Source organism: Brachyistius frenatus, unplaced genomic scaffold (genome assembly GCF_029030835.1).
Source record: "Brachyistius frenatus isolate BFR_SWC_R1_liver_20210118 unplaced genomic scaffold, ASM2903083v1 Contig_165, whole genome shotgun sequence".
NCBI classification, from domain to species: domain Eukaryota; kingdom Metazoa; phylum Chordata; class Actinopteri; family Embiotocidae; genus Brachyistius; species Brachyistius frenatus.
The window spans coordinates 79,360-97,833 of NW_027210764.1; the positions used below are offsets into that span (position 1 = coordinate 79,360).

General features: G+C 43.0%; 3 protein-coding genes across 3 annotated transcripts in view; 2 read left to right on the plus strand and 1 right to left on the minus strand.

Moving 5' to 3' along the window:
• Positions 1-18,474, minus strand: part of txndc5 (thioredoxin domain containing 5) — a 137,451-nt gene that overhangs the window by 77,784 nt on the left and 41,193 nt on the right. The window lies entirely within an intron of this gene.
• Positions 1-18,474, plus strand: part of LOC138631783 (enoyl-CoA hydratase EchA19) — a 54,473-nt gene that overhangs the window by 25,509 nt on the left and 10,490 nt on the right. The gene's annotated exons all lie outside the window — the stretch shown is intronic.
• bmp6 (bone morphogenetic protein 6) overlaps positions 151-18,474 on the plus strand; it is a 50,527-nt gene continuing 32,203 nt past the window's right edge. The window contains exon 1 of the mRNA XM_069716950.1: positions 151-1,003. Within this exon, the coding sequence (XP_069573051.1) occupies positions 595-1,003 (409 nt within the window). The 5' untranslated portion in view covers positions 151-594. The remainder of the gene's footprint in view (positions 1,004-18,474) is intronic.

Below are 18,474 nucleotides of genomic sequence, written 5' to 3' on the forward strand. Positions count from 1 at the left end.
CTGAACACACACACACACACACACACACAAACGTTCACACGGATACGCGCGCACGCATATTATGGACTGCAACCTGCTGATTCCTGTTAGACTCTCTCATGCAGCCTGTAGGAGTGGATGACCGTCGCTGAGACCAGCTCAACTGTTGAAGGACGGCTCTTGTCAGTGCGCAGCGTTGCAAAGTCATAATAACTTGGAGAGTAAACACATCCGCTTTAGTAAAATGGCTTCTATCAGCGGAGTTTTACTTCTTTGGCTGGTGATCGTCGCATCAAACGGTGTGTTTTGACCGACTCACCGGAGCGCTCAGAATAAAGTTTCACATGGTGCACTTTATCCTGAAGCAGCAAAGCGCGCCACGGGAATCAGAAATGAAAGCAGGACCGACACTATTATTTGCATCTTGCTTCAGGGAGTATTTCAAATGGCTTGATACACGACTCTTCTTTTGCTTTTGATCTGTGGTTGCGACAGATAACAACGCTCTCGGACGGACTTTGGTTACAATTACGCACATTTTCTGCACTCGGATAGGCGACTGAAGCTCCGAGCCAGGCACACTTGGGACTCCGGAGAGCACAGCGGGACAACACCATGACCAGCTGCTGGCTTGCCTTGGTCGGATTGTGGTGGAGCGCTTATTACTGCATGCTGACGGTCGCGGGGAGTAATTATTCACTGGATGGAAACAGCGACGCGCACCCGGGTTTCATCCACCGGCGGCTGCGGACGCATGAGAAGAGGGAGATGCAGAAGGAGATCCTGTCCATCCTGGGGCTGCCGCACAGACCGAGACCGCATTTGTCACACGGAAAGTACAACTCCGCTCCTCTTTTCATGTTGGACTTATACAACACTATATCTAGCGAAGAGAAAAGCCAAGTGGAAGGCATGCTGGACCGATATCAGTCCATGCGGACGACCCAGAGCCCTCATCTGGCAACGTATCAAGAGACTGCCTTTCTGAATGATGCAGATATGGTGATGAGCTTCGTTAATTTAGGTGAGTCACTTGAAAATATCTTTTATGGGTCGTTTTTCTTTTGTGCGTGATTGTGTGTGGTCGTTGTAAGCGAAGTAAAAAAAAAATTAAGCAAGCAAAAAATTTTGAATTTACGAGACTTAATTAAAGGGAGCAGGTGTTGGACACTAGCGGGGATTAAGTGGAATAACGTTGCCTGCTGAGGCGGGAGTCTTAGGTGACTAAATGAGGCAAATTTACGGAGATATGATTATTATTATTTTTAAAGGCCTATAATTTGCGTCTTTTTTTTTCTTATCGAAGAGCATAATTTTTCCATGCTTTATGCACCTGTAATCGTCCCGTTTTGTAACCTCCATCACTTAACACACGGCATTACGCAAAGCGGACGCACCATTGTGCATATTTGGAGTTGGACGATGAACTGGTCCATCGTGTGAACCACATAGAGGGCAAAAAAACGGACTCGTCTCCTCTGTGGTTCGATAAACTGATGAGGTTTGTATTGTCTCAGAGGAATTTATTGTCATACGTCCTCTCTCCGGGTAGACTCGCTATATATCCTCGGCTCATTTATAGGACCAAAATTCTGTGGCCAGTCCTGCTGTGCAATCTACTCCGTGATTTATGTGTTCGCGGGAAAATAAACCTCGTATCCTCAGCAAACCATCAACCACCACCGCTGGTATTCCTACATAAAGGGCTATTCCTGCCGCTGACCTCCAGTGCAGCGAGTTGCGGTCTTTGCGTAAATTGCGTCGCATTGTTTGTGTTTCCCAAGCAGATTTGTCTTTAATTAGCCCCAGTGATGATAAAGAGGGACACTTTAATCATAACGAGTTTGAAACATAAAAGCTGAGAGCCCTTCCTTCCATTAGCAGCACCAGTGTTTACTGGGAGACTCTAAACAGAGCGCTTGAAGATAAACAGAGGCGCTGCCAGAGTCAGACGCTGCTGGACAAGGAGGCTTAAATCCAGATTGATTGTCATTCTTCTTGGGAGCTGAAAGCATTGTCATGACTGCAGTGGGAAAATATCACTGCTGAAGAACGGACTCTCATGTTGTTGTTTTTTTGTGTGTGACTTTGGCTTCTCTTGAAACAAAAAATTATTTGAAATCTTTTACCTCTCATTTTTTGTAAACCATTTATAGCCACTCAGTACCACAAATGAAGAAGAGAATCAGGTTGGAGCGGCTCGGTTTGAACAAACTTCTCTACTTATTGGTCCTCTGAGTATTGGTGTTGCAACATGTAGTGATGAAAACCAGATATTCAGACAGAAGGAGGTTGTCCTCTCGGTCTCAAATATCGAAGCCCCCTCTGTTGGCTTCTGTGGGGGAGTGTGATGGTGGCGGCGTGGTGTTTGTGTGTCTGTGGCTTGGTGTTCCTTTGCTGTGTGAGTTTTGGTTTATACTCCTGTGCTGTTGCACATCTGGCTCTCTGCTTTGATTAATCACGTCCTGTGCATCTTTTGACAATTCCCTCAGATTTCTGCGGTGACCGGGGGATTAGGTTGCCATCTCCTCCAGCCGTACACAGAGTCCTAACCGCCCTGGAGGAGGGACGGCTTCCTCCCCGAATGTGATTGTAATTAATGTCGGACAGGCCAAGGCTCCCCATCTGCTTTGCAAATAAGGCCTTGCACGACTACCGTGTGTCATCGCCATCCGATTCGTTTTTAATGTGGCATTTTTACTCGATTGGAGCGACTTAGAAAGCTACAGCAGAAAGAGGCCTGAAACACTTCTGGGTGGTCCTTCTTGTTTCAAAACTAGCCCCAAAAATCTGGATATCATGTGCGGCCAGAGTGAAACTATAAATTAGAATCAAGATAAATGAAAGGAAGAAAAGCAAAGAACCAAAACAATCTGTCTGATATAATGTGAAGTAGCAAGATTAACAGACATAGGTCAAGGCGGAGCGCCTTCCTTGACAAATACAAAATGATCTGTCAAATCGAGGCAAGGAGGACGACACTGGCAATGTTGATACTGAAGATCTGGATTCACCTGTTTACATTGGCAAACCCTCTCTGTGTTCAGATGGGTGAATCTCAGACTTTAAGTGGACCCACAGCAAATAAAACTGTGATAGTGATTTAAACTCGGGTCTCTACTGATGTCTTTCACAGCCAGCTGTGGCAGCAGCACAGATAGACAGCTCATTTTCTGACCGTGTTCCCACGGGGCACCGATAGATTTAAGAGCCCCTGCGTTACATCCAGTCTCAAATGCTCTCTCTGCAAACCATATGCCTCTTCATCCCCTCTCTGTGTGATTCATGTAGACCTCTTGGTCAGTCATCCGTTCTCCTCTGCTGTCATCGCTTGCTCAGAATGACCCACTGAAGAAAAAAAAGCCGAGCAAGTTGTGGAAAACTTCAAATTGGGGGGGAAGCAGAAGTTTCCAGCTCCTTTTTCATCTTCATTCCTAGAATAGCACGTTCATCACTGTTTGCCTTGCGGACGTCCTGCTTTCCACTGAGGTCTAGTGAAGTGACACTGTGCGCTGCATGACTCATGCTGTGTGACACTCAGCAGCTCCGAACATGTTAATGCATAGCCGGGTCCTCCGGTAATGGTACCAGTCACTATTCATGAAGATTTAGAGCTTGTTCACACCTGTTTAATGTCGATTTTAACAGACTTCATGTGAAATGAAATTATTCTCTTTTACTTACACAATGAAACTATGACAATCTAACGATAATCTCATCACATAAATGTACTTAAATAAATTAATAGTAGCTCATGTGCAGGAAATCTTGAATCCTTGCAGCCCTATACTGTAGAAGTCCCTCTGAAAGTCTTTACGTGGACCATTTTAAAATCATCTTTTTTGTATTCATATTTGAAGAGAACTCTGGTTTGGATATATTTAGTGGATCTGCTGCTAACACACCTTCTATAAATCCCTCACAAGGTCATCTATTGAGGAGTATGTGACCAATATTGGTAATGTTGCATCCCAGTGGAAAACAAATAGAGGAGGTCAATGCTCACTCACTGACATATTGCTGAACAAATATCCAAAGCCTCAGCGAGGGGCTATAAAAGCCAGCAGGGGAAAAATTTGCTATTCCTATCAGGTTTGGTTTTTGAGGTCGAGCCGTCACCTCGTGGTTATGGCGAGTCAAAGATGCACAGAAATGCCTTTTGGTTTCACGGGTCGCAGAACAGGAACTCCAAATGTTGTTCCTGTGTCATCTGCATTTAACTCTGACGACTTCATTTCACCATAGCCCCACCCCCACCCCCCGATGCCAGCCCCACAGACAGGTGCAGAGGCCTCTCTAAGGTTGGCTTGGCTCTCGAGGGCAGCCGAAGCTCTTGTTGGTTGTTTGCTCTCCGATCCCTCTGTTTGTCTGCTGGGAGGTACGATGGGGAAGAGCCCATAATAATCCAAGAAAATCCATCCAGGAGATTTTTGGGCCTTGTTTTAAATACCCTTCCATGACACACAGGTGAGATGAACTCGGTGGACTGATTGCTTCCCTAACACCCCATTTACACTTGTTATCTCATATCTGCATGAAATCCAGAGACGATTCCTTTACATTTAGTCACATGTGCTGGTTTATTGGACACACAAAGCTGATTTATGTAGTTACACGTGAGAGCCGTGTAACTACATAATATGCGTCTGGAGAGATAGATGCGCTGACACTTTTTCAGCATCTGGTAAAATGCACCTCAAACCACCTTCCAAAGTGGTTTAAAATACCATTTTAATCTCTCTTGGATGCATTTACAGCATTTTCAATCAGATCAAGATGCAATAAGAAATAGAGTGCTGATTTTACTGGGCTAAAATCAAACCAGGGCAGAAATATAATCGAGTTGAATCAGTTCAAACATGTTATCTAAGTATGTTGGAAATGAAAAGTAATTATACAGTTTAGAGTAGCCAAACTCAAACATGAAAACCAGCCACTATAGAGAGAGGAAGATATGGTCAAGTTTATTAATGGGGATAACTAGTTGGGAACTGATTGATGTCTTACATGTGACAGGGAGAACAGTGGCCAATATCAGTGTGATTTCCCTGTTAATAAGTTGCCACCATCACATGGGACAGATAGTGGTTACTTCACTACACAGACCACTCACTGTACCCGTTAGCTATACGTCCTGAAGAAACAGATGCTTTCACACCTTTCACAACATCTGGCCAGAGCGTGTCTCAGTCTATCTCCTGAGGTGGTTTGTAAAAAACCCAACTTCAGTCCATCTCAGTTGCCTCCTGGTTGCATTTAGACTTGGCTTTTTCCCCAATGTCTGGAAAGTGAAATTGCACGTCTTTTCCCCATAGCACATATATTCTGGAATTATTTTATGATTTTGTGCACTCTGTCATCACTGCTACCCTCGTTTTTTTTTCTCTTCCTCTCCCCTTTCCGTCTCTGCACACCCCACTGCATGGCTATAGCTGAGCTGTCACTAGCCCTCTTGCCTAAGTCAACAGCGTCGCTTTCTACCAACCTACCTCCCACACTTTAAAGGCAAACAAGCCAGAAAGCTTTAAGAAGTGTTTTTTTTTTTTTTTTTGAGGGGGGGGGTTGGAGATTAGCCGGGCCCAGACAGCCCTGGGCTTTATTCAGAAATGAAGTGCCCTTATTAAATGGCTGTTTTCCTTGTCTTATGATGCGTGGCTGCATTTCTCAGCACCCTAAGCCCAGGTAAGCCACTTCCTTTGCAGCGAAACGTGTCCAAAAGCCTCAGCATGATCAAATAATTAGCTGGCTTCAATCAAAGAGTCAATTGTTCGAAGCAGAATATAGCTTTGGAAAATTTTCACTAAATCGTCTCGAAACACTTCCTGCAAATCCTTTGAGAGCAGAACAGAGGACCACCCGTCACTTCACCTCCACTTTTAGAGTACCGTAAACAGCATTAGCCAGAAGTTAAAGCAAGGAATTCAAGATATGGTCCAGCGGAATAAAGGATTTTTTTTCTGAGACATAAACTTGGCAGTTTAAACCTTCCTGCAACGGTGAGAAAAATTACATTAACAAACTACAGCCCTCTGTTTGTTTTCATGTGTTTACAGTATCAGATATTTCACTGCTGCTACAAATTCTCTTGAACTTGCAATGATGCTCGCGAACAGCCCAAGATATACAAATAATTCTGCTTATTGAGTTTCAGTATTTTAAAGCGCTTCCTTTTTTCTCGTGTTTGGATTGTATTGGTTGTCAAGCTCTCTGGCAAAACACACAGCCGCCTCAAGAAACAAACAGGACTGATGGGGGAAACATCTCCAGGTAACTAGATTATGTCTTTTCCAGTCGGGCTGTATGTCTGTCATAAAAGACAAGGTGTTGCAGAACAACTCTGTTGTTGAATGGACAAAGAGTTGTTTTTTTTTGCTGCTCTGTGTATTCCAGCGTGCGTGTGATTGTGTCTTCAGACCGTGTTGTGCTCAGACAGACCAAGGAAAAAAAATGCTGCGAGCTTTTTGTCTGCGGGTGAATTCGTAGATGAAGATGTGCACGTAGACACACTCGCAGTCGGTCGACCTGAAGGTCAGCAGAGAACCATTTATAAAGGAGCATTCCTGTTACACTTGAAGTCGTCTCTGTCACACACCCTGCTGCATCACTCCTCCGCCCCCGCGCCCACCCACCCCGATGATATCTCTCCCTCTCACGCTATAACTCTCCGACTTGACGAGATGGCAGCTCAGATTGGGGCTAAGCACAGAGATTACACCAGTTTTTTTTTCTGTCTTCCTCCCCCCCCTGTCCTCCTCCCTCCCATCACCTCTCGTGTCTTCACTGGGCATTCCATTTCAGAGCGATAGTGGGATTGAGGAGTGTGACGAGATAAGGAGGTGAAGTACAGCGCACTCCCTGCTGGTAAAGATCGATCGGACGGAGCCGATAACCCCGGCGGAACATCTGATTAGGACGCGCTGCTCCCATTTATCACCTCTGGGTGAAGGCTGGAAGGAATTTTCTCTGTTTGCTCTGCCGTAACTTGAGGAGGTTGAAGCTTCACTTGTTCCTCTAACATCTGTTGGTTTCACCACATCTGTCTGTCTTTATATGACACATTTTCTCTGTTTTGCCACATCTCTTATAACTCCTATATTTACCTGATTTCAAATATCAGCCCAAAACAACCTCATAAGGAAGCTTGAGTACACTTTGATAGAATGTGTTCGGTAATTGTTGTATCCGTACATGTGTGTCTGAGTGTGTGGGCATGAGTTTAAAACGGGGCGGAGCAAAGAGAAAGAGTGTGTGTTTTTACTCCAGCATTGCTCTCTCCTGCTAAAAGCGTTGTAAAGCTGTCAGCCTTTGTCTTGTGTTTAAGTGCCTTTGAGGAGGCCACACAGAGGAGATCATTAACCTGGAATTAGTGTTTGTGCATGTGTAAGGCCGTGTTTGTATCTCTGTAGTTTTACGTATGTGAGAGACAAAAAAATGAGAGGAAAAGATGCAAACAAAAGTCTCTCTTTGTTTTGATTCGTGCATTTCCTCTCATTTCCTGAGTTGTTGATGAGAAATAAACCCAAAACCACAAAGTCATTGTGTTGAAAGTTAAAAACACCTGTCGTCAGTTTGAGCTTCGGTGGATGTGATGAGGTTTGGAGGGGAAGAATTGAGTGGAAGAATAAAGTGCAGGATGCTACAGCCTAACTTCCCAAAATGTACCTGTTAACCTCCTTAGCAATGAACATCACTTACTGTGAAAGCCCAGGGCCATCAAAACAAATCTTTATAAAATGATTTAAAATAGTTTGGGAAGCACTATTGAACTATAAAACCATGTCGACTCAACAAGTGTTCCAGCTGTAGTTTTCACTCGTGCGACACACCTGTAAACGTTACTGGATCTCACAGTAGTTTTACATTTCAAATCTGTTTTCCTGCATATTACCTGCGTGTCTACAGTTACTGTGTTTTTTACACTTGGAGACTCAACCAAAACAACATGTGTCCTACAGCTCAATACTGCACCTGAACGCCTCGCGTGTACACTCCCATGAAGCACTTGAGCTGCTGATGCGTCTCTGCTAACGTGCTGCTCGGGCCACGTCCTCTGTGTAAAGACGATGTAGCCGGGACGCTTCTCACTGATGGCAAACCGTTTTACCATTTGTAGGATGAAATTTATTATTTGGGATTACGGATATCAACAACCCCTTTTCCAAAAGAGTGGAAACACTGTGTAAAATGAAAAAAAAAATAAAAAAAAAATGCAAATCACATAAACCCATATTTAATTGAAAATAGAACAAAGACAATATCTCAAATATTGAAACTGAGAAGTCTTATTTTTTTAATTTAATTTATTATTATTATTTTTTTTTTTTTATAAAAAAAGATATGCTAATTTAGAATTTTATTCAATTCCATCAAACCTCAGGCAATGCTTTCCCTCCTCGGATGACTGATGTTGCATAAATCTGCATGATGTTACACTACATACTACAGGACGCAAGCTTTTTTAGTAAACACTGGTTGGTATGTGTTTGGAATTTGAGGTTTAAAAAAGGTTGTGAACCTGTGAACTGCTGAACTCCGGCTCAGTGTGTCCTTGTGTGCCCAGTAAACTCCCTCCATTATCGTAATGACCCCGTCGTTTTTTCTGCCGGAAAGGCTCGTTCTGGTAATGGAGATGACCGCGGCCGACAGGAATGGCGCAAATGTCACGGCAAACATTCCTGCTGTCGTGTTCTTCTGTGAAGCCACCGGTAAGCCTGCGGGGATTTATCACCGATGAATAAAAAGGAAAAGAGAGAAAGGAGGAAAGAAAGAAGGCACACCCAGAGAATGCCTGAAGGGTGAGAAACTCTGGGACAGATGTAAGGTGATTTAAAGCCTCTGGTGATCTTGACGGACCAGAGGAGGGGCGGGTGTGTGTGTGTGTGTGTGTGTGTGTGTGTGTGTGTGTGTGTGTGTGTGTGTGTGTGTGTGTGTGTGTGTGTGTGTGTGTGTGTGTGTGTGTGTGTGTGTGTGTGTGTGTCTTGTCTGTTTGTTCTTGGGCTGCTAAAGCACATTTGTGTGGACATACATGTCTTTGTGTTTACATGTGCGCAATTTGAAGTTATTTAATAGTCACGACAAGTAGAAATATGATGTAAACGTAACCACCACCGAGGGAGAACAGCACAGTTATGTGGACAGACAGGAGGACGCAGGAACCTTGCTATTCAAATATTCCTAGTTATGTCAGCACCTGTTGCACACGTTTTTGTGACCACTGGTTCTTGCGCATTTGTGATTTGTGGGGACAAATTCACAGAAATCACCACAAATGTTGAAGAACAAGCCACCGGGTTGTTCCTGACTCGCTGCACCGGTCCTCGGTCTTGGACGGTGACCTTCTGCCCCTCTTGAAACGTGAGCTCAGAACAACTCGCTGGACTCATCGCCTCATTGCCGTAGACTTACTGAAGCATTTGAGAGCTGCCGATCACCTGAGTGTGTCACAACATTGGATGTGTGCTCTCTGCTCATGGCCACTGAAAAATCGCTCGTACCAGTGGTCACAAAGAATTTGCGTTGTTGATCAAAAGACATAACTTGGAATACTTACTCACAAGAGTTATGGCTTCACTCTGCTCCGTGCACATTACTGTTCTGGGCTCCGTTCATGCACAACAAGACCAGTCTCTGATTTATTTTTTATCTTGTAAATACTCTGTACTTCCATGAGATTTCATTTAATAATTCATGGTCCTCAGAGGGTGAACCCCACTTACTTTTGTGATCCCCTGACCTTTCTCATTGCAACATCATGAGTTTGAACTTTCTCAGGTTTTAATGAATTTTCTTGACAACCAATGAATATATTTCTACGATATTTGGTACAGACATTCATGTTTCCTTTAGGATGTGGTTTATTAACTTTGTTGATCCCTTAACTTTTCATTATTTGTTAGAACTAGGTTTAAATTCCATTTTGCCTTCCAGATGTTATCTTTTGTTGAACTCTAATTTACTTTTGTTGTTGAGTAGCCGATTTATAACTGACTTGTGATCGGCCACTGATATCTCCTCCGATTTCAAAAACGCTTCCCAGCAGCCTCCTGATTGGAAGTGAACCTGTTGCACCGAGTTTGATGTCGGTGAGAAAACCAAAACGAGGCTGCATGTCTTAACTGCACCTGTGCTGACATAAATTGTCGTAGTCCAGTTATTTTTACAGCTTCAAAAAATACTCCCCTGTAAAAACACAGTGGGCAGAAATGTAAGGTAGATCAATAGCAGCTATTTATTTAACAGTGATCAGTGTGTTAGGGTGATGTTTTCCTTCAAGGTGAAGGTCAGGGGTGAGGGAATGAATGCAGTCACCCAGTCATGCACGTCCTTACTTGTGCACAAATACGGTCACTTGTGACTTAGCTTGCGTGCTATTGGAGTGTATTTGAATGTACTTGTTCGACAACCAGTACCATCCAGTAGGTCTTCATCACACAGTGGTGCCACAAAGAAAGCTGCACCCCTCGGCCCCTCGCATGTTCCCAGGCCGGCCTTCTCTCTAAAGAGGACGTGCCTGAAACAACAACTCTGGGTCCGCAGTGAGAAAAAAGGCCCCATGTGAGCGCGAATGCTCCTGACCCTCCTGAGCAAGAAGCCTCCCTTTCTGCTGCGCTGCCGCTGACAAATTTACGAGCCCGAGGCTGACCCACGGGCTGACTTTCCAAACATGATACTGACAGGAAAACAGTCGGAGACGGGGAGGGATGGAGGGAGGAAGAGGGAGATGAGAAAAAGAGAACAAAGGAGGAAGAAAAGCAAGACGTGTCTTTTTTATCAGAGAATAATATTTACAACTCTTTAAAATCTAATTTAAAGCTTCTCACCAGAGGCATCATCAGAGAAAGAAAAATAAAAAAATACAAGGAGGAGAGAGTGCTGAGAGATGATAAAACTACAGATAAAATACAGATAAGGAAAGAAATAAGCCAAAGAAAGATAGTTTCATTCACATCGCAGTCGGTACAGCGGTACTATTGCATATACTCAGATGTTAGAGGTCCGACTCCATTACAAAAATGCATCCACTCCCAGTGCCACGAGGCAGTTTGGATAAAAGGATCTTATCACTGAGGATGTGCAGGGGAAACTCTGCCCAGTCCTTCCGCCTGTACGGACACTTTCCACACCTCCAAGCAGCCCGTCTCCGTGATGCCTTATCTGACTAAAAGTGTAAAAGTCAAAGAGGAATCCTTTTCCAACCGGAAGTGTCTCATTCTTTTTTTTTTTTGTACAATATATGATCAGTGTGCTTGTAATTACTCTTATACACACACACAAACTGTATATACTGTCTTAGGTTAGCTGCTGTCTGATTCCAGCTGGTTGTGTGGACATGCTGACAGGAATGTGACATTTATTTAATGGATACAACAATTGGAAATCTCTTCATCCATTTATTTTTTTATATTTTCCTCTCTAGTCATCTGCCATGTTATCTCCAAATAGAAAAAAACCCTGATGGATAATCAGTGGTCCAGAATGTCTCGGCCCATTTTGGTGGATCCTGGATATCGTGGATAAAAGCCTTTAGCTAATTAAGTTCTTTAAATGTTATGTTCATGTTCAATTGGGAAGTTGTATTATACAGAACTTATGAGATAGATGAAATGAACTGCTGTGAAAGTGTTGACAGTCATTCTGATTGTCATACAGCGCCAAAGATAATTACACTTTATAAGAAAGTGTGTCTTATTTATGGGTTTATGCTATGATTACTATTATGTAATGTCGCTTATTCAGGATATTATATTAGCAACAGCAACATGTGTCCTCAAAATTGATCAGACTCTTGGTATATGCCAGATGTGTTAGGTCAGCGTAAAACTCATGATGGAGGACTGCAGTGTAAACAGGCCAAACGTCACTTATAAAACACTGTGGTAATACAGGATTTAATCATTATTATTTGACAGATTCAGGTTCAATCTTGAAAGTCTCAGCTGTTTAATATTTTCAGTGACGTCGTTTATTTTCATTGTGAATAGGCTGTCCCGCGCTGAATCATTAAAAGTATGTCAAAGCTGATCATCAGTGATCGTAGTTAACAGCCATAAACACCCAGTAACATTTTGAACTGTTTTACTTTACAACGAGTGCCAAACCATCCGCTGCCTTTTATTGTAATATTGCACATAAGATTCAGAGCTGGGACCAAATCACCAGAGATAATAGTTTTCCTCTTAACACAGTTTTTATTTTCCAGCCACAACTTTAATATGTTTAAGGCACAAAAGCAACTTTCCATGTCGATTGGCTTTCAGTTCATTTATTTTGGTCGGTTTTCTGCCAGTCTTATGTGCACACATCCTATCCTATATCCTGTTTTGGCTTGTTTTCCAACGAGAAGAAAACCTCCAAATAGTAATTGCATTGAAAAGGGGGTCACAAAGAAGAAAACACAATTATAACATTTACAGACTAACTTCCCTCTTTAATGAGTATGGTTATGATTATTCCTGCAAAGTTTCCCTTATCTCTCTGAATACTGTTACAGTTGCTTACGGTGACACAAGCATTGATAATCACATTAACCCTAATATTCAAAGCTCTGCATTGTCCATTTAGCCAGCTGTCTTTTAAGGAACAGCACCCGCCGGGTCTCGTCATTCTGCTGAAACGAAACGTAACTTGATGGCAGTTCAGATGTGCATTTCTAGCTTTCAGCGAAAACTCAAATAACATGAAGAAAGCCAACGTTTTCTACACTTTCATCTCACCAATACCGCGCTGACATGGTGGACAGATGTATTATTAGAAACCTTAATTATTGTTCTCCTGATTTTCCTCAAGGCCCACCTGCTTTTTGAATATCCAGGTATCTGGTTACCGTCGCTGTTTTTGGAGCTGTGCCTGTGTGTAAAACAAGCAGTAGGTCTTACATGTAAGTCAGCCCAGGGGGAAGATTGAAGCCAGCCCAGACTGATTTATCAGTGGATCATATGCTCTACCTCTAAGCCGCTGAAATGCGTTGTGGTCACCGCAGACTTTCCAAAGGGAATCACACTGAGGGTCAACTGTGTTCATGACAGAGAGCGGAGGGGCAGAAAAGGCAGACATGGAGATGAGGATGGGGAGATATAATGGAGGAGAAGGAAGAAAAGATGTATGGAGTGGAAGAGAATGAGAGGTGTTTGCAGAAAGAGGCTAAATAGAGTCCTACAGAGCATTGCGTAGTGAGCTGGCCTTCTACCTTGCGGCTGAGGAATGCAACGCCACCAATATTTTGACTTCTCCTTTGGAAACAGCTGTGTTTCGCTTTTCAAAGATATTTTTTCCTTATTTATCGGATCCCTCAGGAGAGATCCATCTCCTGGTCCTGACACTGGCTTCCTCCTCTAAATCTGGGACCAGACCAGCCTAGCCTCGGCACACACGTATACACACTCACACAAATGCACACCTGCTGCCCAAAAGCAGACATTAACAACAGATCACTATAGCAGGCCTCTTTGCTGCCTGTCCTGCTGCATGTTCATACAGGCGCATGCACAAATTAAGGCAAACACAGAGATGCAAACGATTCCCCATCAAGCAACCTGAAAATAACGAATCAGCAGACTACACGGTGCACCTAAGATGACTACAGCACACACAGACACAAGCACACAGAGGTCCTCAGATGGTTTGCCACAAACCGTGACATGCCAATAAAAGGGGATTCTTGACGACCATCATCCCCGTATTGACACAACATAACTAAAACGAGGCCTGGTAAAAATTCTGTCCCACAGAAATGTTTTGTTTTGCTGAAAATGGATCCATCAAAACCCGCACGAGCACGTCTCTGTTCATAGAATATTCACTTAGCGGTGAACGGCGGATGATTTTTCTGAAGTAGCTGAGGGAGCCGTTTTCTGAGATGGTCTGTGGTCAGATAGACAGATAGATACTTTATTAATCCCTCAGAGGGAAATTTTTACATTCCAGCAGCATGTACAGGGCAAAAATATTGAATATAATAATAATAAAAAAATGCACATTCTCTACAAAAACATAAAATAGAATAATATTAAATTAACTAAACTAAACAACAGTGCAATGAATTAAAACGACCTAGGAGGAAGGCAGAAAACTAGCCATCATCATCATCAGTCATATAAATCGTAGAGGAAATGGAGCTAAACGTCAAGGATGGAGATTCTCGCAGGAAGAAGGAACAAGATCAGAGGTTTCTTTTTTCAAACGATCAGACCCCCGGTTGCTAGGGTCACCGAATTCCCCAATAAATATTGGTTTTAATAGTACCTTAGAAAACTATTATGGGTCTACCTGTTGTCCTACATTTGGGGATTTCATTTCGTGATGGAGCAACGGCCAAAATCGCTCTATTTTAAAAAAATGCTGATAGATTTGAAGAGACCTCTTGTTTTTTTAGGACGGTCATGGACCCAGACGAACCATCCTCTTTTGGCGTACCAAATGTTTTCCCCCTGTATCTCACGGCAACGAAAAGCACAGCAAAGTCTGACAACCTGATCAACTCCAAACAGTGCATCGTTTAGTGTGCGGAGTATTGCCAGATTAATCATTCTGGTGTTGGATTGTTGTTGTTCACACACGATGAACAGCAAAGTGTTTTGGTGTCACTGTTGTGTGTTTATGACTGCAGTGTTTGGTTGAGTTTATTTTCGTGTTAGTGTCGAAAATAAAATAGCCAGTCGTTTTTTTTGCCAAATCTGACCCCAAAGAGAACAAGATGTTGGAGAAGGAGCGAAATGAAGCAACACACCAAACTTCAGCAGAACATTTTCTGCTTTTATTCCCTACAGTCCCTACAAACAGCACGAGTTAATTCATTTTTAAAATTTTCAGAACCAGATGCACCGATGATGTTGCGACCAAAACGTAATGACCAAATCCTTATTTTATTCTGTTGCTAACGGACTTTAAAGTGTAGATATTATGTTACGTCTTCCATCCACAACCACAACCAAATCTCGTTTGAGGATGGACGATCTAGGTTGAAGTGAGGTATAGGCCACTATTAGTCTGGTCTGACCAGAGGCTGTTGTGACAGCTGCTCGACTGTGGAATTACATTTTTATTAACATCCCATAAAGTGGGGGGAAAAAAGAATCGGTATTGTTTATTTTCTAGCTCATTTCTGTCCTGATTTCAGGAATTTCCTTACAAATGTGAAAAAGATGTTGCATCGTTTTTTGTTGACAGCTCTCTGGCTCGAATTTGTGTCCAATGAAACGAACACTTGTTTATACAGGGACCTATGAGGAAATCACAACTGGTCGTTAATATCAATGAGTGTTCGTCTGTCGCCATTTACAGCTATAAGTGTTCAAACAGGCACAAATGCTGTGTAATAATTATAGCCATTGGGGTAAAGGTTGAATGTGTACGTGAACTCACAAGGGCTCTTCCGTGCGCGCGCGCACACACACACACACACACACACACACACACACACACACACACACACACACACACACACACACACACACACACACACACACACACACACACACACACACACACACACACACACACACACACACATTTGTCTTTTCCCTCATCCTTAGCTTAAAATTTTGGTCTCACCAAATTTGCAAAAAGCAATTTCAATACAAGGTTTTAAAAAATCAAAACACAAAACGCTGCCATATTTTAAATCCGAGGATTAGTATGCAAAAGCCTCACAGGACTGCAAATTTATCTGGAATTTGTAAGCAATCTTTTGTGGAATGTGACACAACTGTGATGATCTGTAAGAAATGCTTGCAAGAATTTGAGAACTAGGGAAACCTTGAACCTTAATGCCAAAGCTAAACCTCACCTCATACTCGCAAATCCAATTAATCATTAATCTAAGAATCTATAATATCCTAATAAAAATTAGGCAAAGTGATTTTTAAATGAGGGGGAGGGGGGGTGGTGCAGTGGTTAGCACTGGTGCTTTACAGCGAGAAGGATCTTGGTCCTGGGCACCTCGGCCTGTCTGTGTGGAGTTGGCATGTTCTCTGTGTGCCTGCGTGGGTATCCTCCCGGTGTTTCTGCTTTCTCCCACAGTCCAAAGAGACCAACGACACACGTGCCAGGTTAATTGGTGAGTCTAAATTGACTGTAGGTTTGAATGGCAGCGTAGGGGATTGTCTTTCTGCGTTAGGCCCTGTGATGGATTGGCGACCTGTCCAGGCTGTACCCTTTGCCCAGAGTCAGTTGGGGGGTAGCAGGCTGTAGCTCCCGTCACCCTGTACAGGATAAAGTGGGAACCTACAAACCCAACAAATATATGAAATTGTATCTATTTGGGGCTTTTTGCTAGCCTGTTCAGACCCATTTTTACTTTGTAAAATATGGGTCTAACCTTGTTACATTGAGGATTGTTCCCGGTCTTTGCATCCTAATGGACGTCGACTTCGGGTTGATTTTAAAACTATTGGAGCAGCCTTTCACCAATCGGCAGTGACCGTCATATACCGTATGTTGTGCTCTGAAACGGTACCAACCTTGCCATTGTTGGAGCTACTTTAACATCATCGCACTTAGCCTCCCCCACTGGTCACTGATTGGTCCACCCTTCAGACTGGCTGGGAAAACCCACTTACTGACTATAATCACAGTGAAAACCGAAGTTATGAGCAATAAACTTGCGGAGCCAGTCTAGATTTATGCTTTTACATTGGATTTGACAAAGCAGGGTACAAGATGGCTGTGCCCTAAAACACCTTCTGGAGCATCCGATCACTGTATTATAATCTTCAAACACCCAAATGCGTGACTCCCACCCTGTCAGTGCTGTTGTTCTTTCATTGGTTTTCTTGAAGTGTTATTACCAGATGTAAAAATACATAGGGTGTGTTGTAGTTCTGGTTCTCAGCAGAACTGCAAGCACCACCTGTGATTTCAATTTGAACGGAGACAAAAGTTCGTCACATCAACTTCTTACCAAAGTTTGCAGACGACAAAAGAAGTAAAAGTCCAACCCTTCAAATATAACAGCAGGTTAAGCGTTTTCATGCTGTTAGCTTAAGCAATTGTATGTTAGGCTATTATATCGGGTTACATTACGCCAGGCTTCATTGTGCTATATTACATAAATTGCCTTACATTTGTTTTGTTACTTATCCTTTCTTTTTGCAATGACATGTTAAATCGCCTTACCTAACCTTATGTTCTTAAACACACACATTTGCCCCAATAATCCTGTGAGGTTTAACAAGGCAAACACAAATTGCCTTTATTTTACGGTACCATACCTTATATTACTTTACCGTGTGTTTACTCTACTTTACCTTATATTACATTAACTTATGGAACAGATTGTTGTAAGGGAAACAGGACATAGCAAGCACAGAAAGACACAAACTTTCACATACCGTTGTGGTTTAAATGCCCCCTGACTCTGAGTTGTTGGGTCCACATCTTAATCCTGAGTAATAGTGCTTGAAGAGATGGAATAAAATCTCCTATTGACACACAGGTATGACACATGTAGCTGCGTGGAGGCCATCTGGAGACTCAACAGAGAGCTGAGTCCGAGACTGCTACCAGTCAGCTGTCAGTACATTGATGGAAACTACTGATACTACACAGTCCAACAGCCATACCTCGGATATCTATCTGTTAGCAAAGCCCCAGCAGACGAGCAATTACAGCAAATTATCCTCCTACCCCTGAGGTTAGGCATACACACACCGACAAACCCACACACATTGCGCACTGGCTGAAAATCTCAAAACGACAAAAGAAAGATGTGTGTCCAGACCTCATTTTATCATCTGCTATGGAATGCAGCATAGTGGTGATAGAGGTCAGAGTAGTGGGAACAAAAATCAAATGCTCTGCCTCTGGATGTGTGTGAGCTTGTGTGTGTTTGTGTGTGTCCTGGGACGGTACGCCTGACATTATGTGCCATGGTTTTTGATGAGTCTTAAGAAAAACCCAAATGTTTTTTCAGGGATTATATGGAAGATGATGGCTGTAAAAAAAAACGTGATTATATGGTTCAAATGGGGCCTTTGTTCCTGGAGATGCCTGTCCTGTGAGGTCATTATGTACTGCAACCTGTGGGAGGTAATAGAGAAGAGAAGGCTGGATATCCAGGCTATTGATGAAAGTGTGTGTGTGTGTGTGTGTGTGTGTGTGTGTGTGTGTGTGTGTGTGTGTGTGTGTGTGTGTGTGTGTGTGTGTGTGTGTGTGCAGCCTGAATTTTTAGCCTCTCAGGAAGTGCTGTATTTCTTTGTGCTATTTGCACATTGAAAGTGTTTTGCAGTCTGAATCGGTGACTGTGTTTCCCATAAATTTGAATGGGAGGCCTTTGTTTGGTACTTCAGCTGTTTCTTCAGATGTGTTCCAGTTGTTAAATCTGAAGCGCTTTAAAGCTGAAAAACTGGAGGATGCACTCTGTTCAATGTGGGTGTTTGACTTTGCTAAAGTTGTGCCTTGACTGCACTGCTGTTTGTGATATTAAACCTATCTGCATTGGTTGCTGTGGTAACAATATACACGCAGCTGCACTGGTGATGCGGATTTCCAGCTGCAGAC